The sequence below is a fragment of the Tachyglossus aculeatus genome, chromosome 11 (genome assembly GCF_015852505.1).
Source record: "Tachyglossus aculeatus isolate mTacAcu1 chromosome 11, mTacAcu1.pri, whole genome shotgun sequence".
In the NCBI taxonomy this organism is placed as follows: Eukaryota; Metazoa; Chordata; class Mammalia; order Monotremata; family Tachyglossidae; genus Tachyglossus; species Tachyglossus aculeatus.
In genome coordinates, this window is record NC_052076.1 from 54,525,220 (window position 1) to 54,546,957 (window position 21,738).

At 41.5% G+C, this 21,738-nt stretch overlaps 1 protein-coding gene across 1 annotated transcript in view; it reads right to left on the reverse strand.

Annotated features, from left to right (window-relative positions):
• The window catches only part of HYDIN (HYDIN axonemal central pair apparatus protein), a 317,742-nt gene that overhangs the window by 129,958 nt on the left and 166,046 nt on the right, over nt 1-21,738 (reverse strand). The window contains exons 22-24 of the mRNA XM_038753650.1: nt 21,492-21,635; nt 15,642-15,785; nt 13,984-14,297 (exon numbers count right to left, since the gene is read on the reverse strand). Coding sequence (XP_038609578.1) covers nt 13,984-14,297; nt 15,642-15,785; nt 21,492-21,635 — 602 coding nt within the window. The remainder of the gene's footprint in view (nt 1-13,983; nt 14,298-15,641; nt 15,786-21,491; nt 21,636-21,738) is intronic.

A 21,738-nucleotide genomic window follows, 5' to 3' on the forward strand; every position in this document is an offset into this window, starting at 1 on the left:
ATATCACGGCGAGCACAGCTTTTGAATTCCAAGTCTGTGTTTTCACAGCCACAGACCTCTGGGCAAGGAAACGGCAGGAAGGAGAAACGGCCTCAGACGGAGCTGTCATCAGGCCTACGAACTCAGACTTTCACCTAGTTGGTTGGGGCAAAATAATCCCGCACAGAAATAATTGACTTTCTAAACATGCTGGCATGACATCTGAAATTCTTATTCATGATATACGGAAATTAATGATAAGCCTAGAATAAACTGTCATTTCTAAAACTATGGGCTAACCTGCATTCATTTTGCAGATTTTCATTGGTATCTGCAAATCTCACTATTCGGTCCAGCTTATTTTAGACATTCTGATGGTGAACACTGTACTCACAGATCCAAGAGATAGGAAGAAACAACATACATAGATCTGTCCAACAAATCAGACCCAGGACAAAAAGAAAAACTGAATTTAGTGAAACCCGAATATGACATTCTAATTTCCCAGACTCTCCCTTTCATCCCCCAATTCCATCTGACTGGTTTGATATGTGACATTTTTCATTCTTGACATTTTCCTTCTGTTTTGGAAAAAGTTAAAACAAAGTTTGTTGGGTTCTTTTTCCTCCCACCACCCCTGAAGTGAGAATATGAATTTTTAAAGTACTTGGTCTATTCCTTACAGAGAGGTAAGAGAATATGGCTCTCCAACTCTAAGACCAGTAAATTCCACAAGTAACACCAGCAAATTTGTAGATACATGTTAAACATATCTTCAGAGATACAGTAACTCTAGACGGTAAGCTTGCTGTGGGCACGGATCGTGCCTACTAACTTTGTTACACTGTACTCTCCCAAGTGCTTACTACAGTGCTCTTCACACAAGTGCTCAATAAATACTATTGACAGCCTAACAAATATGTGCTGCTATAAAATGGTAAAAAGACTACTACAAATTTCTATGGGCTCTCTTTATCTTCCCCCAACTCTCTCCATCTTCCATCAATTTTCTCCTTCAAATATTTGGGTTTTCCCTACCCATTAATGCCTAGGTCACACTCTTCACTCCTTTTAAACTCATCTAAAACTCCTCTTAAACTCCCTGTTATAAGTCTCCCTCCTCCGATTCCTCATTCACACTCCGGGACTCCCTCCTCTGGCCCAACCACAGCTCTTTGCATCTTTAAAACTCACCTAAAATCTCACCTCCTCCAAGAAGCATTCCCCAATTTATTCACAACATTCCAGACAGGCAGTCTGACACTCATCCATACCACTCATGCATTTTAATCCTATCTTCAGTATTCACATGCATGTGTATATTTTTATTTATTCATACTGTTCTCTTATCTACTTCTCTGTACATTCAATTTTTTGTTAGCAGCTTTGTCTTTATAATTTTGTACTGCGCCCTGGCTTGTACCCATGAGAACGTGGGCTTTGGAGTCAGAGGTCATGGGTTCAAATCCCGGCTCCGCTATTTGTCAGCTGTGTGACTTTGAGCAAGTCACTTAACTTCTCTGTGCCTCAGTTACCTCATCTATAAAATGGGGATTAAGACTGTAAGCCCCCCATGGGGCAACCTGATCACCTTGTAACCTCCCCAGTGCTTAGAACAGTGCTTTGCACATAAGTGCATTATTATTATTATTATTATACCTGTTCTTCCTCCAGCTTTCACTTATTGTTCAATCATTTTTGTCTGTCTCCCTCATTCAATTGCAAACCAGGGAAAATATGTCTTGGTACTGTAGTACTGTCCCAAGAGCTTAATACAGTGCCTAGAAATCAGTAGGTACTCAATAAATATCCTTGTTTGATTGTCTATTGCTGATTCATTCATTCATTCATTCAATCGTATTTATTGAGCACTTACTGTGTGCAGAGCACTGTACTAAGCGCTTGGGAAGTACAAGTTGGCAACATATAGAGACAGTCCCTACCCTACAACGGGCTCACAGTTAGTGCTTACCATGTGCAGAGCACTGTACTACGCACTTGGGAAAGTACAGTCAATACAGTTGGTAGATGCGATCCCTTTCCACAAGCGGCAGTCTAAGGGGGAGACGGACTATCAGATAAATTATAAACAATGGGTGAATAGAAGAAAGAGTTTAGTCAGGGAAGGCCCAACTTTTATTCTACTTTCTATATAGTCTCCCAAGCACCTATTACAGTGTTACAGTTGTAGGTGCCGCTACTGGCCCCCGTTCTTGCTGTTGGAGGACTACAGTTCGCCAGGGGACCACCCAACAGAGATTCCAGTTCAAGACAAGTCTTTCTTGTCTAGACAAGTCTAGAAGGGGGAGACAGAGAACAAAACATATTAACAAAATAAAATAAATAGAATAAATATGCACAAGTAAAATAAATAGAGTAATAAAGACGTACAAACATATATACATGAGTGAGGGGCATTGCTACCTGAAAACAAGGCCACTCTGCATAATCTCTAATTGACCGATAGTGCTTCAAACCAAATGATGTAAAGATTAAACATAATATGTCTTGTGCCAATTACCTTTTCAAGGCACCGGTATTTTTCTGCATCATTCAGTGAAACGTGATGGAAAGGAAAGGTCATTTGTTCATCACAAGTTAGAAGAGAGTTCATCACCTTAATACCTGCAAAGGAAAAGGTGGCAACTGCCACCTTCAAAGCTCAGGCCTCAGGTACCAGGCTCCCGAATGAATTCCTAGTCAGAATACAAGAGAGACAGTGTGGCCTAGTGGAACATGGGCTTGGGAGTGAGAGGATCTGGGTTCTAATTCTGTCTCCACCACTTGTCTGCTGGGCAAGTCACTTCACTTCTCGGTGCCCCAATTTCCTCATCTATAAAATGGGGAATAAATTATATCCCCACCTGCTTAGACTGTGACCCCCATGTGACCGACATGATTATCTTATATCTACTTGTGCTTAGCACATAGTAAGCACTTAAGGGACTGTCTCTATATGTTGCCAATCTGTACTTCCCAAGCGCTTAGTACAGTGCTCTGCACATAGTAAGCGCTCAATAAATACGATTGATGATGATGATGATGATATCATTACCAGCACTTATGATACAGGACCTCTATATGAACCAGGTTCAACTGAGAAGCAACGTGGCCTAAAGGAGAGAACACGGGACTGGGAGTCAGAAGACCTGGGTTCTAATCCTGACTCTGCCGCTAGTCTGCTGTATGACCTTGGGAAAGTCACTTAACCTTTCTGTGCTTCAGTTACCGCATCTGTAAATAGGGATTAAGACTGTGAGACCCACATGGGACAAGGACTATGTCCAAGCTGATTAGCTCATATCTTTCCCATTGCTTAGTACAGTGCCTGCCACCTAACAAGCACATAACAAATAGCATTAAAAAAAATTCTGAGTATTCGAGATCCAGGGCCTTAATAAAACTGGACAACCTTCCTAATTGAAAATAGAAAGCAAGTCCCACTTGGATTGTGAGTCCCATATTGAACAGGGACTGTATCGGATTGCATTGTATCTGATTGCATTGCAACCACCATGGTGTTTAGTACAGTAGATTGTGAGTCCCATATTGAGCAGGGACTGCATCGGATTGCACTGTATTTGATTGCATTGCAACCACCATGGTGTTTAGTACAGTGCCTGGCAACTAGTAAGAACTTGGTGAATATCACCATGATTATTAAGTCTAAAAAATAAAATAGTAATATTTCTTCCTTTGGACTTCAGTTTTGGTTAGGCTTTCAGAAGAATTTTTGTTTGTATTCGTACTCTAATGGAGGCCTGAGCGTGGACTTTTTTAGACTCAAATTGTCAAGAACAGGGGAAGAAGTGGGTCCAACTTCATTGTCAAAAACATTTATTGTGCACCCATTCAAAACCTCCAGGCACCACCCTGATTAGCCACAAGCTGTCAGCAAACATGTTCCCTGCATTAAGGGCAAGGAGCATTAACAACACCTGTGGCAGCAGTTTGGGTGATGAGGGGGGTGATAAAAAGACCTTAGGAGTAATTGGCTGAGGATGATGATTAGAGGAGAACTGAGAAGAAGGTTTATAAAGGGTAATACAGGCTGGGAACAAGGCACTGCTGCTGACAACTTCACTGAACTTTAATTAACCTCCAGGACTACAGGATGGCACAGCTCAGTGGGAAGGGGTGGGGAACATGAGGGGCTTTAGGCAAGTGCAGACAACCCTGATCAGTGCTTAGAACAGTGCTTTGCACATAGTAAGCACTTAATAAATGCTATTATTATTATTATGGAGGAGGAAAGGGGATGGAAAAGAGAAGTGTCATTTGTGGGAGGAGTTGGGAAGAGTTTGCTTCGTGTGGAATGGGTTGGTTCATAAAAGGGTAGGTCAAGCTTATGCCTTCTGGATCTCACTCTGAGGGTGAACTCTGGCATGTGAGTGGGGACCAGTGAGATACTTCAATAAAGAAAGACTTGTCTTGAACTGGAATCTCTGTTGGGTGGTCCCCTGGTGAACTGTAGTCTTCCAACAGCAAGAACGGGGGACAGTAGCTGCACCTACAACTGTAACACTGTAATAGGTGCTTGGGAGACTATGCAGAAAATAGAATAAAAGTTTGGCCTTCCCTGACTAAACTCTTTCTTCTTTATTTATTTGATAGTCCATCTCCTCCTGTAGCCTGCTCCTTGTGGAAAGGGATCACATCTACCAACTGTATTGATTGTACTTTCCCAAGTGCCTAGTACAGTGCACTGTACACGGTAAGCACTCACTGTGAGCCCATTGTTGGGTAGGGACCATATCTATATGTTGCCAACTTGTACTTCCCAAGCACTTAGTACAGTGCTCTGCGCACAGTAAGCGCTCAAGAAATACGATTGAATGAATAAAAACCACTGATTGATCTGACAGTCCCTGCCCATAAGGAGCTTACAGTCTGGGGTGAGGGAGACAGACACAGAAAAAATGAACCAGGTGGCCGTTAAATATTTAAAATAGGTGTTGCTTTAGAAGATTCTTCCACTGCTAGTTTGGTAAAGCGGTGGAAGAGAGGTGGAGAAGCAGCGTGGCTTAGTGGAAAGAGCATGGGCTTGGGAGTAAGAGGACGGGGGTCCTAATCCCGGCTCTGCCACTTGTCTGCTGTGAGACCTTGGGCAAGCCACTTAACTTCTCTGGGACTCAGTTACCTCATCTGTAAAATGGGGATTAAGGCTGTGAGCCCCACATGGGACAACCTGATTACCCTGCATTTATCCCAGCGTTTAGAACAGTGCTTGGCATGTAGTAAATGCTTAATAAATACCTATTATTATTATTATTACTACTAATAATAATAATAAACAGAAAGTCACTCAGTTTTTAAGTATTATAGAGCAGTTCTGTCAACTGCCCTCTACCCTTAAAGGGGAGGAATCCTCAGTGCTGCTTTGACATGCAGAAGGGTGGTTGGCGTGGGACAGAGGGAGAGGTCCAAAATCTTAGAGCTTCTCAACATGCCAGCCCCTGTGGCTGCAGACTGGACCAGCCCTCTCTTTTGGTAGACGGAAATGCCTTGGTCACTGTGGGCTCAATCAATGAAGTGTTTGCTGGCCTATGGATATTTAGAACAGAACATTCATTCATTCATTCAATTGTATTTATTGAGCGCTCACGGTCTGCAGAGCACTGTACTAAGCGCTTGGGAAGTACAAGTTGGCAGCATATAGAGACGGTCCCTACCCAACAGTGGGATCACAGTCTAGAAGGGGGAGACAGACAACAAAACGAAACATATTAACAAAATAAAATAAATAGAATAAATATGTACAAATAAAATAGAGTAATAAATCCGTACAAACATATATACATATATACAGGTGCTGTGGGGAGGGGAAGGAGGTAAGGGAGGGATGGGTAGAGGAAGGAGGGGGCTCAGTCTGGGAAGACCAAAAAGGCTGAGAGAGCCAACTGGCTAAAGTTTAAAAACCAGTTGAGGAATCCAGAAAAAAAACGGGGAGGGAAAAACAGCAACTCATCGGGATAGGGAAATGTAAACAGTGGGGATCTCCAAGGATTAATTTTACAAAACACCTTCCCAAATGATCTGGAGAGAGAACTCAGTGAAATCTCCAAGTTTCCCAATGACGCTAAGGTCTTCTGGTCGTGAAATGCCAAGAAGATGGGGAGATGCTCCCTGAAAACCTCTGAAGTTTAAGTGAGCTGATTGAAAAATGACAGATGAGAGTCAGTGTGAGCAGGTGCAATATCTTGCACAAATGCATTTAAGGAAAAATAATCTAAATTACAACTCCATGACTACAGACTCCACATTATCAGTCAAGAGGTCTTCCAGTCATTGCCCTGATCCCTTTAAATGTGAAGTCAACAATGAGCTGCAGCGGGGGCTGCCAACAAGGTTAACTGAATGCTCAGCACTGGGAGAAAGGAGACAGAAAACAAATGGCAGAGTTTATCCACTGTATAAAACCATGGCACCCTCTTACCCGGAGAACAAATTACATGCAAGTCTCGTCTCATTTTGGGAGGGACATAATAGAACTAATAATTTTATATAGTATGTAACCAAGATGATTATGAGAAGAGATTTAAAAAGTTAGGACCTTCATAATGGAACGATGCAGCCCTGGCACAGACATGATTGATTTCTAAGCAGTGTAGACAGGGTGATCATGGAATTGTTGTTCACCAAATCCCACTATTCAAGACCAAAAACACAGGGAAAGTTGAGGGTTGTAGATTTAAAAAATACAAAAGGAAACCCTTCCTCACAAGTCTTCTAGACTGTGAGCCCATTGTTGGGTAGGGACCGTCTCTATATGTTGCTGACTTGTACTTCCCAAGTGCTTAGTACAGTGCTCTGCACACAGTAAGCGCTCAATAAATACGACTGAATAAAGTATCACAGGGAAATGTATGGGCAGAAAATATCAATTAACTTAGAGGAGGGATTTGGAGAAGCAGCGTGGCTCAGTGGAAAGAGCATGGGCTTTGGAGTCAGAGGTCATGGGTTCAAATCCCGGCTCCGCCAATTGTCAGCTGTGTGACTTTGGGCAAGTCACTTCACTTCTCTGTGCCTCAGTTCTCTCATCTGTAAAATGGGGGTCAAGACTGTGAACCCGCCGTGGGGCAAACTGATCACCTTGTAACCTCCCCAGTGCTTAGAACAGTGCTTTGCACATAGTAAGCGCTTAATAAATGTCATTATTATTATTATTATTATTGTTGAATAAATTAATGGTTGAGTGGTCCCTTGTCGGAAAAGGAATATTATGCTGGATCAAACAATCATTTGGAGGTACTTACTAACTGCTCATTTGGAGGTACTTACTAAGTGCTTATTGGGTTCAGGTTCTTATTGGGTTCTCCTGAGTGCGTGGCACTCAGGAGAGTAACTAGAATACAGAAAATAGACACAATTTTTGCCCAGGAGGAGCTTCAGACAGACATTAAAATACATGCACATAAGTGCTGTGGGTATGGGGTAAAAATCAAAATAATTGAGGGTTAAAGACCCATTGAATAGGTGACACAGAAAGGCAAATAGGGGAAGTGAGGGCTTAGTTAGGGAAGGCCTTGGAAGAGATGGGATTTGAGTAGGGCTTTGATGGTAGGCAGAGCATTGGTTTGTTGGATATGAAGGGGGAGGGAGTTCCAGGTCAGTGGGAGGACATGGGCAAGCAGTCAGTGGTGAGAAAGATGACATCGAGGTACACTGAGTAGGCTGGAGTTAGAGGACTTAAGTCTGCAAACTGGTTTGGACCAGAGAGATAATATAGGATGGGTTTGGCTGATGGAGTGCCTTAAAGTTTACGATGAGGAGTTTCTGTTTGATGCACAGAGGGTGGGCTACGATTGGGAAGTTTTTGAGGCAAGAGGAGATGGCTACTGAGTGCTTTTTTTTTAAGAAAAGTTATCTGGGCAGCAGAATGATGTATGAACTGCAGAGCGGAGAGCAGAATTGCCAGCAGAATTGCAGAGTGGAGAGACAGGAGGCAGGGAGGACAGCAAGAAGGGCACTGCAGTAATTGAGGAGGGAATATAATAAAACCTGGATGGAACATTGACCTGACTCAGTAATAACATTTCATAAATATTCTTATTTCAGAATAAGGCTGGGCTAGAATAATCATGATCAAATGATCATGATCAAAGCCTGGGGGATAGGTGTCTTGTTTGGCACCTTGGTCCTCCATTTCAGTCTATGATCTTAATCACTGCATTCAACAGGCAGAGATTCATTCATTCATTCATTCATTCATTCAATCATATCTATTGAGCGCTTACTGTGTGCAGAGCACTGTACTAAGTACTTGGGGAGTACAAGTCGGCAATGTATAGAGACGGTCCCTACACAACAATGGGCTCACAGTCTAGAAGAGATGAATATGCTAGAAAGCGAGGAAGTGTACTTGGCTCTAGCTGCTTACATTCTTTACTTAAAACACATCTGATGCTTTAAATTTAGACAATCATGTTATAAAATCTTGTAGGGAGAAGTGGTGGCAAAAGGAAAGGTCTGAATGAAGATAAAGAAGGGGAATCATAGTAATTTAGGACAGTTATTCTGATTTCTGGACTAATGGAACCAGAGAAGCAGCATGGCCTAGTGGATAGAGCATGGGCTTGGGGGTCAGAAGGCCTTGGGTTCTAATCCCCGGCTCCACCACATCTCTGCTGTGTGACCTTGGGCAAGTCACTTAACTTATCTGGGCATCGGTTTCCTCACCTATAAAATGGGGGTTAAGACTGTGAGCCTCATTGTGGGACAGGGACTGGGTCTCAACCTGATTAGTTTATATCTACCCCAGTGTTTAGAACAGTGCTTGTCACGTAGTGCTTAACAGATACCATCAAAAAAGCCCCAAGAGATGATAACTTCCTGTTTTTGCTTATATTTGCATTCTAATATTGAGTTATTTTTATTCGCAAATTGAAAATCGATGAAGGAGCTACAAATATTTACTTGCATCAAGATTCAATTTCTTTAAGTGGTCACATATATTAATTTTTAATCTTGTTTAGAAAAGTAGATTCAAGGCTATTATAAATGACCTCCCCCTGCCTATCTGTTCTCTTTTATGAGGTCTTTTCTACTTCCCAGCTTTCTGGCCAGAAGTACAGGAATCCTCAAAAGTCAAAATTTGCTTTGCCTCTCAACGTTCGTGATTTTCAAGCAATTGGGTTTAGAGTAAATGTTTCTTGAAGATTCAACATGAGCTCTCTATATAGATAAAATGAAAGAACATCTTCTTATCATGCTGATCAGCCAAACTGTTAGTCACCTGAAGTGATGGAAATGCAACAAAGAAATGTATTTCAGTGGTGTTATATTTATGCCAGAATTCATCCCTGTGATTCTTTTTTCTAGCCTTCTCATTACTCGTACCGATTCCTTTCCACCCATCGTTTGTCAGAGTCGGTACAAACGTTTGACATGAACTTCAATATTCTCTCTGGTACAAACACATTTGGATAAGTATTTCTTTGATGCAGTAATTGTCATTGTGTTTTACTGTCTTGTGGTGTTTCACTGTATAGAACCCTCTCTTTGTTCTTAGAACACAGAACGAAGGCAAAAATTGAAAAGATAATTCATTCCCCAACACTGATAGGCTTTTCATTCAGAAATCAGACTCCCCTGCAGTAGAACACAAGGGGTTTTGGCCCCTTTCATCCAGGCATTTCAAAGTACTTCAGGCCCTGTGACAACAGAGGAAAGAGGGACGATAGAAGGGCTCTGATAATCCCACTAGGAAAAGAAGAAAGGAAAAAAAATCTCTCTTATTAAGTGAACTGGCTGGAAAAAGTCTAATTAAAAACTGAAGATAGGTGCTGGCACATTTATTAAGGATGACCTTCAATCAACAAGTGGTTTTTGTTTCCCCATTTCAGTTTTAGGAACATTTTTCTGTGAGAAAAGCAAATCTACCTATTTAGGAGGAGACCTACTTAAGAGAATAGGATAGGACTGGCTCTGGTTGAAAAGGCCGAATAAGAACTGAGACATGCAGTTCATGCTTCCTTCTCCACAAAGTGCCCCTTATCTCTTTGCCTGAACAGGATGTAAATATTTGACCACCTAACTCATTTCTGGATTTGTTTAGTGTTTATTCATCTAGCTATAGTCTTTACAATCCAGTCCATGTGTGTCTCAAACTGTAAGAACTGGAAGGCAGAGACTGCCTTGTAGCTCCCTTTATAGTACCTGCTTCAGTTCTTCCTGTCTAAAAGGGCAACTGACCATAATAATAACAAACAACAGGCTGAAAACAAGTAAACAAAAAGCAATTATGAGCCTGCGACGCAGAAAAAGGAGCACAACATCTAGATTCTGCAAGATAATTATTTCATTAGGATGATTTGTCACGTTTGGAGAACTGAGTCGGATTCTGGGTTCCACAATTTAAGGATCTGAGGAAAGTCTGGAGAGGACTCAGAGAAGGGCAGTAAAGGGATGATAAGTAAGAACTTAAGAATGGGTTAAAGTAATTTAAGCCATTTAGGATAGAACAAGGAGATGGCAGAGACGACGGAGAAACTGAAGCACAGAGTTCTCAAATAAAATACCCTAGGCTACAGGGCAAGCTGGTGGCAAACTTGGGTCTGGAATTTAGGATTGCTGACTTTGATTTCTAGTGTTCTGACTGAAAAAACCCACATTTGCTCCCTCAGTAAAGAAAAATAATAGAACCATGGTCTAATGTTTTTTCTGTCCACATTACACAACTCAATAATCCTCCAATAAATGAGCAATACTACAAAGTAAAATGGAGTGTCTGGGAATAAGAGTTAAATGACTAGAACCAACCAGGGCAATCTTTCAGTTGGTTCTGGAGGGCAGAGATGATCTTCTGTTCAGATTACTGGGTTTATTTACCTTATGATGACCACCCAGGTCACAGCAGACCTCAAAGTAGCAGGGGAGAGGAAGAGGGCAAGGAAAGATAAATGGTCAAAATAAATTTACAAATTAATAAATCCCTACCAAACTCTCCATATCACCTCCAGCATCTTGAGAATTTGCCAGTGTACCTTCGAAATACCACTGTTTTAATCAATCAATCGTATTTATTGAGCGCTTACTGTGTGCAGAGCACTGTACTAAGCGCTTGGGAAGCACAAGTCGGCAACATATAGAGACAGTCCCTTCCCAACAACGGGCTCACAGTAGAAGGGGGAGACAGACAACAAAACAAAACATGTAAGAAATCTTTTCAAGAAACCAGTCTCCCCCCACTCTGAATGTACGGGCTAGCAGGAGAAGCAGTGTGGCTTAGCGGACAGAGCACGGGCTTGGGCATCAGAGGACTGGGTTCTAATCCCAGCTCAGCCACTTGTCTGCTGTGTGACCTTGGGCAGGTCACTAAAGTTCTCTCTGCCTCAGTTCCCTCATCTGTAAAATGGGGCTACGGACTGTGAGCTCTGGATGGGATAGGGACTGTGTCCACCCCAATTATTCAGTAGCTACCCCAGCCCTTAGTACAGTGCCTGGCACGTAGGAAGCGCTAAACAAATATCGCCATTATTTTTCTTCTTGTCATGATTCATTGAATCGTATTTATTGAGCGCTTACTGTGTGCAGAGCACTGTACTAAGTGCTTGGGAAGTACAAGTTGGCAACATATGTGACATGGTTGGAGGGAAGGGAAAAGGATAAGGCGGCTTTCATCCCTCAATTGTCTTGGGTAATTGTGGCCTGGGTCAAGGTGGGTGATCTGAACATTCACTCATATTTATTGAGCGCTTACTGTATGCAGAGCACTGTACTAAGCCCTTGGGAAGTACAAGTTGGCAACATATAGAGGCAGTCCCTACCCAACATTGGGCTCACAGTCTATCTGTAGCACTCATCTTGTGCAGCTACAATGCCCAGAAACACTTTAAAATCGGGCCATTTTTAATTGTAGGTTTTGGATTTCAATCAATTGATTTAGCCCAGTGTTCAGTACAGTGCCTGGTACATAATAATGATGGCATTTATTCAGCACTTACTATGTGCAAAGCACTGTTCTAAGCGCTGGGGAGGTTACAAGGCAATCAGGTTGTCCCACGGGGGGCTCACAGTCTTCATCCCCATTTTACAGATGAGGGAACTGAGGCACAGAGAAGTGAAGTGCCTTGTCCAAAGTCACACAGCTGACAACTGGCGGAACTGGGATTTGAACCCCTGACCTCTGACTCCAGAGCCCGGGCTCTTTCCACTGAGCCACGCTGCTTCTAAGTAACTAAGTTACTAAGTAACATAGTAAGCGCTTAACAAATATAATAATTATTATTATTATGTTCGTTAAGTCACTGAATTTGGACCTACTAACTTCAGTAAAGATGCTGAAGGATCAAGATGGCAGAGAATTCACTGGTTCTCCTAAAGAGTGCTTCAGCGGGTGATAATTACAGGACGACTGAGGAAGCAAAGCACGCCTGAGACTAGCTGATAGACTACCTATCTTGCACATAAGGGCAATATATGATCATCGGTACCTAAAGGAAATTAGAATGAGAAACAACAGCACATGCTGATGATTTTATCTTGGATTCACCAGTAAGGGTACGATTACCTCATGCGAGACAACTGGAATATAGTTACTTATTTTTCAAAGGATACTAGTTGTATAACCTGCCTGTCAAAAATAAAATAAAGAATGCCCTTTCAGCTCCTAGTCAGAATAAACTCGTTAAGCTAAGATACATCAATATCACTTCACGCAACCTGGTATTTAATGCTCATTATATCAGGTTGTCTGACTTTTCCATAATTATTTAAAATGCTCAATGTCAAAAGAACCAAAACAATACCTATCGTACTGTTCAACTACTGGCCACTTAATGAGCCATCTGAGCTGTTCGAGGCTTCACTGAAAACTGCCAACTCCAACCCTGTACTGGAATAAATGTCTTCTTTAATACCCAGAAAGAACACATTACTGCTTCAATTAAGAGGTAAAATAGTAGAGAAAAGGAAGCACAGGAAAGACTGACTGTCATATGTATTACGTTGATCACACAGAAGTACTAATAAGGCACAAAAGGGAAAATGTGAGACGCTGGCAAAATGAAGATACTAAAACCAGGCTAATTAAAATCTGAAGACTCACCGTGCTCCAATGAAGTCTTTATGGGCATATAAACATGCAAGGGCTAGATTAAGTAAACTTCACCCAGGCCTAAAAGATGGGCATTTTTTTGATGATTTATTGAAGTATATATTTTAATTGCAGAAATCCAAATGAAAGGTTCAGGTGCTGCTAACTGAGCTCAATTCTAATTTAATGAGTGGGGAGCATTCAAACCCTGACACTGTATTACAGACTCTATCTTCTCCCCCCGGTACAGCTGTTCTTCACCAGTGGATCCAACTTTCTCTAGCTTCAGATCTGAATATCCTAGGTCAAAGGAACTCGGTATATACTTCATAATGCACTGCCCCAAAGTACGTACGACGTAAATTCCGTGGATAATAAGGATGATAGTGACGATGATGATGAATGTCTTGTTAGCTGAACTTTTTAAAGCATTTCTAATATCTTGGATTTTCGTATAATTTTGTGACGATTCTGGGCTAAGGATGTGTTCACCGTCTTCGCTACTGGTTGAAATTTTTAGCATAAATTAAATTAATTTTGAGGGTGCTAATGTGGCTCATATCCCTCTCTATTGATTAATCAATGGCATTTATTGATGCTTATTGCATGCAGCACACTGTACTAAGTGCTTGGAGAGAGTACAATACAATAGCTAAACTATTTCCCATTAAGCTTGATGCCCCTTGGTTTTGTCAGTCAATCATATTTTCTGAGCGCTTACTGTGTGCAGAAGACTACACTAAGAGCTTGGGAGAGCACAATAAGACAGCTAGAATATTTTCCACTGAACTCAGAGCCTCTTGGATTTGTCCGCCGACTGCTCAAGTTTGGCAAAGTGACCCAGGGGAGAATACAGAGAGCTTTTAAGAACACGTTTTACGAGTGATCGAAGGTGAAAACACAAATGAGAATCACAAGGTGACAAAAGAAAAAAATCACAAAAGTAATGGTTTTGACGCTGTCGGTACCTTATCTGCTTTTCGTAGTTATCCAGGAGGAAGGACCAACGGTACTTCACAAGCAGTGGGCTGCAGTTGGTCATTTCAACGTAACGGATCACCTCGGTGTCATTCAGGATGCAGCCAAAATCCAAATTCAAGGTCTGGAAGGATAAGTTTGGGAAGTGCACCTCTGCTCTCAAAGTCAGGTAGTCCACATGGGGGTGTTCCAGATAGGTGATCATCAGGTCTTCCTCGGCGACTCTAGTGTTCAAATCCCTTTTGTACGAAGGGTCAAATTTGATGGACAGCTCCTTTTCTGCCCCCATATCCAGTTTAATAGGCTGTAATAACACAGTAGAATTACTAACCTACGTACAGTACAGTTTAATACGTCAAGAAACAGAGTTGCAAAAGTTTAAAACTTATCAAGTTCAAATGAAGCCCAAATCCCAACAAATCACAATTTGTTCCCTTACTTGTAAAAACTTGCTTTATGTTTCATGAGGGGGACTGCTCAGGCAATGGAGTAATAAGGACGCAGGGTATAAATGGGGATAAATACCACTGAATGAAATGCAAAGGGGTAACAGGAGAAACCTAAAATAAATATATCAAGTTGGATATTTTTTAAAAAATTCCTGTGGTGTATTATCAATTGGCTTGTGGAATATTCTCTGAAGGAAAAGAGTGGAAATCTCATCGTTTTTGAGAAGCTTTAAAGGCTCCTGACAAAGGAGCACGGAACAATTTTTAGGGATTGATTTAACAATGGATGGGTAAGGAGATCTCATTTATTTTCTTCTGAGATCATAAGTTTTATGTCCAGGGTTCACGTTGTAAGCATTAAATTGTTTTCTAATCATCCTACAACAATCATTCATAGTAAAGATGCTCTATTACTGAGTTTGCTGGGTAGGTTTGCTTTAGCCTTTTCCTATTTCACCCACATCCTCTTGACATTTTTACTTTATGCCTATATCCAAAAAAAAAAAAATACTAACCCAGAGAGAAAACTGCACATGATTCAATCTTTTTTTAAAGACTTTACACAGCTCACATTCCTATTATCTGAAAACTCAAGAAATACTTCTGAAATAATTTTGAGGAACATGTTGAAAGTTAATCTATTCTGGGGAGCAAGCCCAACTCAAACCCTGAGTTTTCTGGCAATTGTACACTGCAGTTCCCCAAACACTGATCACCTCGACTGAGCCTGGAAGAAAAGTGCAAAATCCCCTCCCCTCAACTAGTTTTCTCCTGATCTGGAATTGTCTGCCTTGCTGGCCAAGTTTACTAGGTGATATTTGAGACGATACTCTTGTACAGTGCAAGTATTTGCCGCAGTCCTCACATCGAGCATCCCTGAATCATTTTCCTGGGCAATCCTCAAAATGGCATCAGCTACAGACTAAATTTTAATATAAATATAATGATGTCCTCAACTAGTGTTGGATTTTTGATTATGAAAAACTCTGACTTTCTCCTTGCTTGGGCTCTTGGGGGACTATAGAGTTGTAAAATCCAGCCCAACTTGGGATGGACTAAGTAGGCATTCCGATAAGGTGGTTTATGCCAATGCCTACCTATGCACGTATATGTTTGCATTATTATGATCAATAATAATGAGGGTAATGAAGAAGCATATTTTCCAGTGATCTTGGTATGTAAATCCACTGTAGTCTTACCTGAGGAGCCGAGGGGAGAAGGGACTGATCGACGTCGCAGAGGAAGAAGGGCTCTTTTACTAAAAGGCACACACTCAGGGGCAAGGATGAAATGTTCTTTAGGGCGAGGGGCTGGAATTCAGCGGCCAGGACATCCTGAGGATTCTGTAAATGAACACAATGAATGAGAACAGGGGAGATTTCCTATGGAAAATCCGGAACTTTTTTGGAATCGGACTATAAAGCACTTGGTTGAAAATGTCCTGCTAATGGACATAGAGAGTTGTGGAAAGTTTGGCTGAACTGAATCCCCTGCCCAGGCATGCTGAAAGATGAGAAGAGCTGGCTCACTATCCCTGCAGGTGAGCTCATGAACCAAGTGAGGGGAGAGGAGCAAAGATGTAATATGTTAAAGACATCGTTCTAGAAACCCAGAGAAATGAGTGTTGAACAAAATAACCTAAGTGATCAAACTGAAAGCCATGCACGGCTAACTGTCTGGGGACAAGAGGTCACCTGAGGGATAAAGTCACCTTTTAAAAATGGAAAGAAACTCTCGTGAGGCAAACAGGAAAGCCCATAAAGAGTGGTACAAGGGGCTGACGTCCAATGGTAAATGAGTGAAGCGGCCAGCTCAGGGAGCTCCGTCAGAGGGGTGGCTGCAGCTGAAAATTTATAAGCGCCCAGCCTCCCACTATGCCCAACTTGGAAATGGTCTCTGTGTTAACAGGAAATTGGGAAGAGAATCAACCAATCAATCAATCAATGTAATGGTTTCTATGAGAAAGCATGGTTTCTATTGAGAAGCAGCGTGGCTCAGTGGAAAGAGCACAGGCTTTGGAGTCAGAGGTCATGGGTTCAAATTCCGGCTCCACCAATTGTCAGCTGTGTGACTTTGGGCAAGTCACTTCACTGGGCCTCAGTTACCTCATCTGTAAAATGGGGATTAAGACTGTGAGCCCCCCAAGGGACAACCTGATCACCTTGTAACCTCCCCAGTGCTTAGAACAGTGCTTTGCACATAGTAAGCGCTTAATAAATGCCATCATTATTATTATTATGAGAAGCAGCATGGTGTAGTGAATACTGCACGGGCTTGGAAGTCAAAAGATCATGGGTTCTAATCCCGCCTCTGCCACTTGCTGGCTGGGTGAACTTGGGCAAGTCACCTCACTTCTCTGGGCCTCAGTTACTTCATCTGTAAAAAGGGGATTAAGACTATGAGCCCCACATAGGACAGGGACTGTGTCTAACCCAATTTGCTTGTATCCACCCCAGCGTTTAGTACAGTGCCTTGCACACAGTAAGTGCTTAACAAATACTAGAATTATTATTATTATTATCATTATTGTTGTTGTTATTATTGTTATTATTTCTAGAGCATGGGGAAAAGGTCAAAGATTCCCCTGGAGAAATGTTCTGATTTGGGGTGTTCAGGTGGGCTTCCGTACATTGCCCACCGCTGTGAAAAACAGCGTGGCCAGAAGAGAGAGAAGAGGCCTTGGAGTCGGAAGAATCTGGGTTCTAATCATGGCTCCACCAGTTATCTGCTGTGTGAGCTTGGGTAAGTTACTTAACTTCTCTGGGCCTCAGTTACCTCATCTGGAAAATGGTGATTAAGACTGTGAGCCTCATGTGAGACAGAGATTGTGTCCAACCTGACTAGCTTGTATCTATCCCAGCATTTAGTACAGTGCCTTGCACATAGTAAGCACTTAACAAATACAATCAAAATGACATTATGTCATTATTATTTTCATGGTATTTGTTACGTACTTACAAAGTGGCAAACACTGTTCTAAGCGCTGGGGTAGACAGATACAAGCTAATCAGGTTGGACATGGTCGCTGTTCCAAATAGGACTCACAGTCTAAGTAGAGAGAGAACAGGTACTTGCTTGTACATTTTACAGTTGAGGAAGTGGAGGAACAGAGAAGCTAGGTGACTTGCCCAAGGCCACACAGCAGGTAAGTGGTGGAGCCAGGATTAGAACCCAGGTCCTCTGACTCCCAAGTCCTTACTCCTTTCACTGTCATAATGCAAGAATGTGTCAGTTTATTGTTGTATTGTACTCTCCCAAGTGCTTAGTACAGTGTTCTGCACACGGTAAGCTCTCAATAAATACGACTGAATGAATGAATGAAAGTAGCGTAGCAAAATGACATCATATTCAATGGGAGGAAGCAGCAAATTTTTATCTACCTAAGAGCAGCTAGAAAATTAGGCAGCTGATAAAGAATTTAAAGAGTCCTATCAAAGGATCACTAAACTAATAACAAAAAAATTCTTCAAGAATAGAATGCAGGAAATTGGCTAGGAATCAGAGGCCATTTGACATTTGTAAGGAAAAAGGCACAGTCGGGGATGAAGAGGAGAAAGTTGAGAAACTCAATCAATTCTTTAGTCCATTCTTTACTGAAGAAGGCATTAGAGAGATTCCAATACCCAAATAGCTGATTTTAATACCTTGGATTTGTACATTGATTTAATTTTTTTCAAAGCAGCCACTTCAATTACCTCATTTTATCATTACAACAACCTTGTGAGGTAGGGAAAGGTTGGTATTACCATCCCCATTTTACAGAGGAAGTAACTGAGCCACTGAGTGGCCACACAACAGAACAATGGGATAGTCAGAACTAGAACCAAAGTGCCCTGACTCTGAGTCCTATGTACAACTTATTCCAGATTTGTGGACCACAGAAGACACAAGCCATTGTGTCCCCTTCAAGCTGTGGGGGAAGAGGAGGAATAGAAGCAAATGGAAGGACTGAGGAGAGAAGGAAAAGAGAGGAAAAATAGGAAGGATACACAAGACCAGGCCAACATCATCCATATTAAATTCAATTGAGCATTTACTTTGTGCAGAGCACTGTACTAAGCACTTGGGAGAGAACAATATAACAGAGTTAGTAGACACGTCCCCTGCCCACAAGGAGTTTAGTGTTTAGAGGGATAGACAGACATTAAAATAAATTTCTGATATGTATTTAAGTGCTGTATGGGTGAGTAAAATCCAGTGCAATCAATCATATTTATTGAGCACTTACTGTGTGCAGAGCATTGTACTAAGCACTTGGGAGAGTACAACAGAGTTGGTAGGCTGCCCACAGCGAGCTTCTATTTTGGAGGGAGTTTACAGTCTACAGGGTGATGTGCAAAGGGAGAGGAAATAGAGAAAATGAGGGCTTAGTTGAGAAAGTTCTCTGGGAGATGTGATTTAAACAAGGTTTTGAAGGTGGGGAGAATGATCGTCTGTTGGAGATGAAGCAGGAGGGGGTTTCAGGCAGGAGGCAGGACGAGGTTGAGGGGTCAGTGGCAAGATAGATGACATCTCACCTCCTTCTCCAGCTTCCTCTTCGACTCTCCCATCTTTCCCAGAAATACCTCAAGAGATCATCCATCTTCTCTCAAATCTACTTTTCTATCCTCACCCCGCTTCCTACAAAATCACTCCCTAGTAAAAATATATGTGATAATAACAATAACAACCCAGACCACTCATAATCACTGTAGGTTTGGGGAGAAAATGAAGCACTTTTTAAATATTGTGGTAATAAAATGCCAAATTGAGAACTAGAAAATTGAGGTTGAATTTCTGACTGAGTGATTTAAGATCAATCAAACAAACTCTGGATATCTCAACTCCCTCCCTCCATAAAAAAACCGTAATAATCCATGTCTACTCTGTGCTTCATAATGCATACTATTATAGAGTGTGACACCCAATCATTGTAAAAAATTGCTGAAGTTTGTCTAACTGGAATACAAAATTCTTATGTAATCAAAGATGGATGTGTCAGGCAAAATATTGTGACATTAGTGAATTGAGAAGACTGGAAAACTGAAAAAAAAAAAAGAAGGAGTTCTCCCACACCCTGCCCCTAGCCCTGAAGGAAGGGCAAAGATCACTCTTAGCCTCTAATCATTAGAGATACTTGGAGACATATAAGCTCCAAATATAGGTACCTCAAGGGAATTCAGAAGCCTCAGCTCCATATACAACAAAGTACAAGAGACACAGAACAAAGAACAAGAATTACAAAAACAAATCAACAAGTCTCATCCATATTGCTTCACTCCTTGATAAGTCTCACTTCAAGAGGAATCACCCTCAAAGTCAGAATCCATTTCAGAAAACCTTTAGTCTCTTTCCAGATTGGACACTTCTGACACATTTTAAAAAAATGAATTGAAAGACATCCTTCAGGTCTTGCCCAGACCTTTTGGGGGTGTAAAGAATGATGGATGCAGGTTTGGTACAGGCTGATGTAACTCATACGAGTGATGAAAAATATGATGATATTGCAAGTCCCTTAGCTTTATGGAAAACCCCCCCACAGAAAACCTAGTGGAAAGAGCATGGGCCTGGGTTATAATCACAGCTCTGCCACTTGTCTGCTGTGTGACTTTGCGCAAGTCACTTAACTTCTCTGTGCCCCAACTGCCTCATCTGTAAAATGGGGATTCAAATGGGGGCTGGGGCAGGGATTGTGTCCAACCTGAACACCTAGTATCTACCCCATCACTTGGGGCAGTGCTTGGCATGTAGTAAGTGCTTAATACCATAATAATAATCATTATTATTATCATTATTATTATCGTTGTTTTGTGAGATCAGTTTCCATGTAGTCCTTCCCACATTCCCCAGCAAGATATAAAAAATAGTACGATTCGGGCTTAATAATAGGTAAGAGTATAAAAAAATTGAAATCCCAGGAGTTCTTTTTCCACCAGATGGTCACTGTCAGAATTAATTTGCTATGATGGGAGGCTCCAATTGTTATTTCCCCAGATAGTTTGGTTTCTCAGGGATGGAGATGGCCCCATTTGTTTATCACCAATGAGTCTGAGAGAGTTTTTTAGTGACACACAGAAGTCCTGCTCCCCTGGTGAACTGACCCACCCTAAAAGAGTTGCCAATCCTTTGATACTTGTTGCCTCTGATGCCAGAATCTGATTCCACGTTTCTCTTCAGCTCTTGCCAACTGAATCTTGCAAACAGTGAGAGCTCAATAAATGCTACTCATGGACTATATTCCTGGGCTAAGCCAGAATATTCTTGCCACTGCCAGCAGAAGCCATGGGGCTCTTGAAGGGAAGTCGGATGAATAACTAGCAATCAGCCTTCGCCTGACCACAGAGGGTACTGATCACCGTAAATAAGAGTCTATATCTTCGTGTTTCCTTGAATTATTCTCAACGGATGCCTGGAGTTCTATACAGCACCAGGAAGATGGGATACCTATTGAAGCTTGAAAGTGGGAGGCTTAACACAAATAGAAAAATTCACACTGGGATGATAAATACATGGGATTTATTACCACAGAAAGTTATGTCAGCACAAAAGTATCAGTAAGTTTAAGAGTAGTTTGGATAAATCATGGACAAAGTGGCCATAACGAAGAGGGAAGATGTTACTCCATCTAAAAACACTAAGATGTTAAGGAGGCAAACCACCACAAAGTTTCTACATGTGTCCTGTTGCCATTGTTGAAGGCAGACTACTGGACTGGAGAGATCATTGATCTGACCCAGTAATACCCTTTCTATATTCCTATGTATGATTTTTAAATCTTACAAAGGTAAAACGACCAAATAAAGCATTGCCAATGAATTGCTGCCTACTGAACTTAGGGTCTGGCCTTTATAATTCAATGAAGCATTTTCTATACAGTTTTCAAACCTTTTCAACTTTGGAGTGTTGAAAGTCTGAGAGAACTTTTAAAACAATATCTGATAAGGGCTTTGGGGGGTATTTGGGGTTTCATATCAGTTTGTTACTAAGGTTTAGATTCTAAAATTAAAAAATTATACATGAACACAAGATCAGATTGGGCACAGAAAGCTAGTAAATCTTGTTTCACTTACCTTCTCTACGTGAAAATTAAGGTGCTTGGCTGAAAGTTGGAGAAGGGGGGCAATAAATTCACAAGTGATATCCACTGCCATGATCTGCTCCTTGCCAGTCTTCTTTCCTATAATGGCATGGCAAAGCAGCCTTTCCTTGACTACCTGTAAACGAGAGTACTATAAGATTAGAAAAGTATGAAGGATGGAAATGATCTGTTTAGTTGCACTAGGTAACAGACAGTGCTAATAAATTCCACTGGGCAAC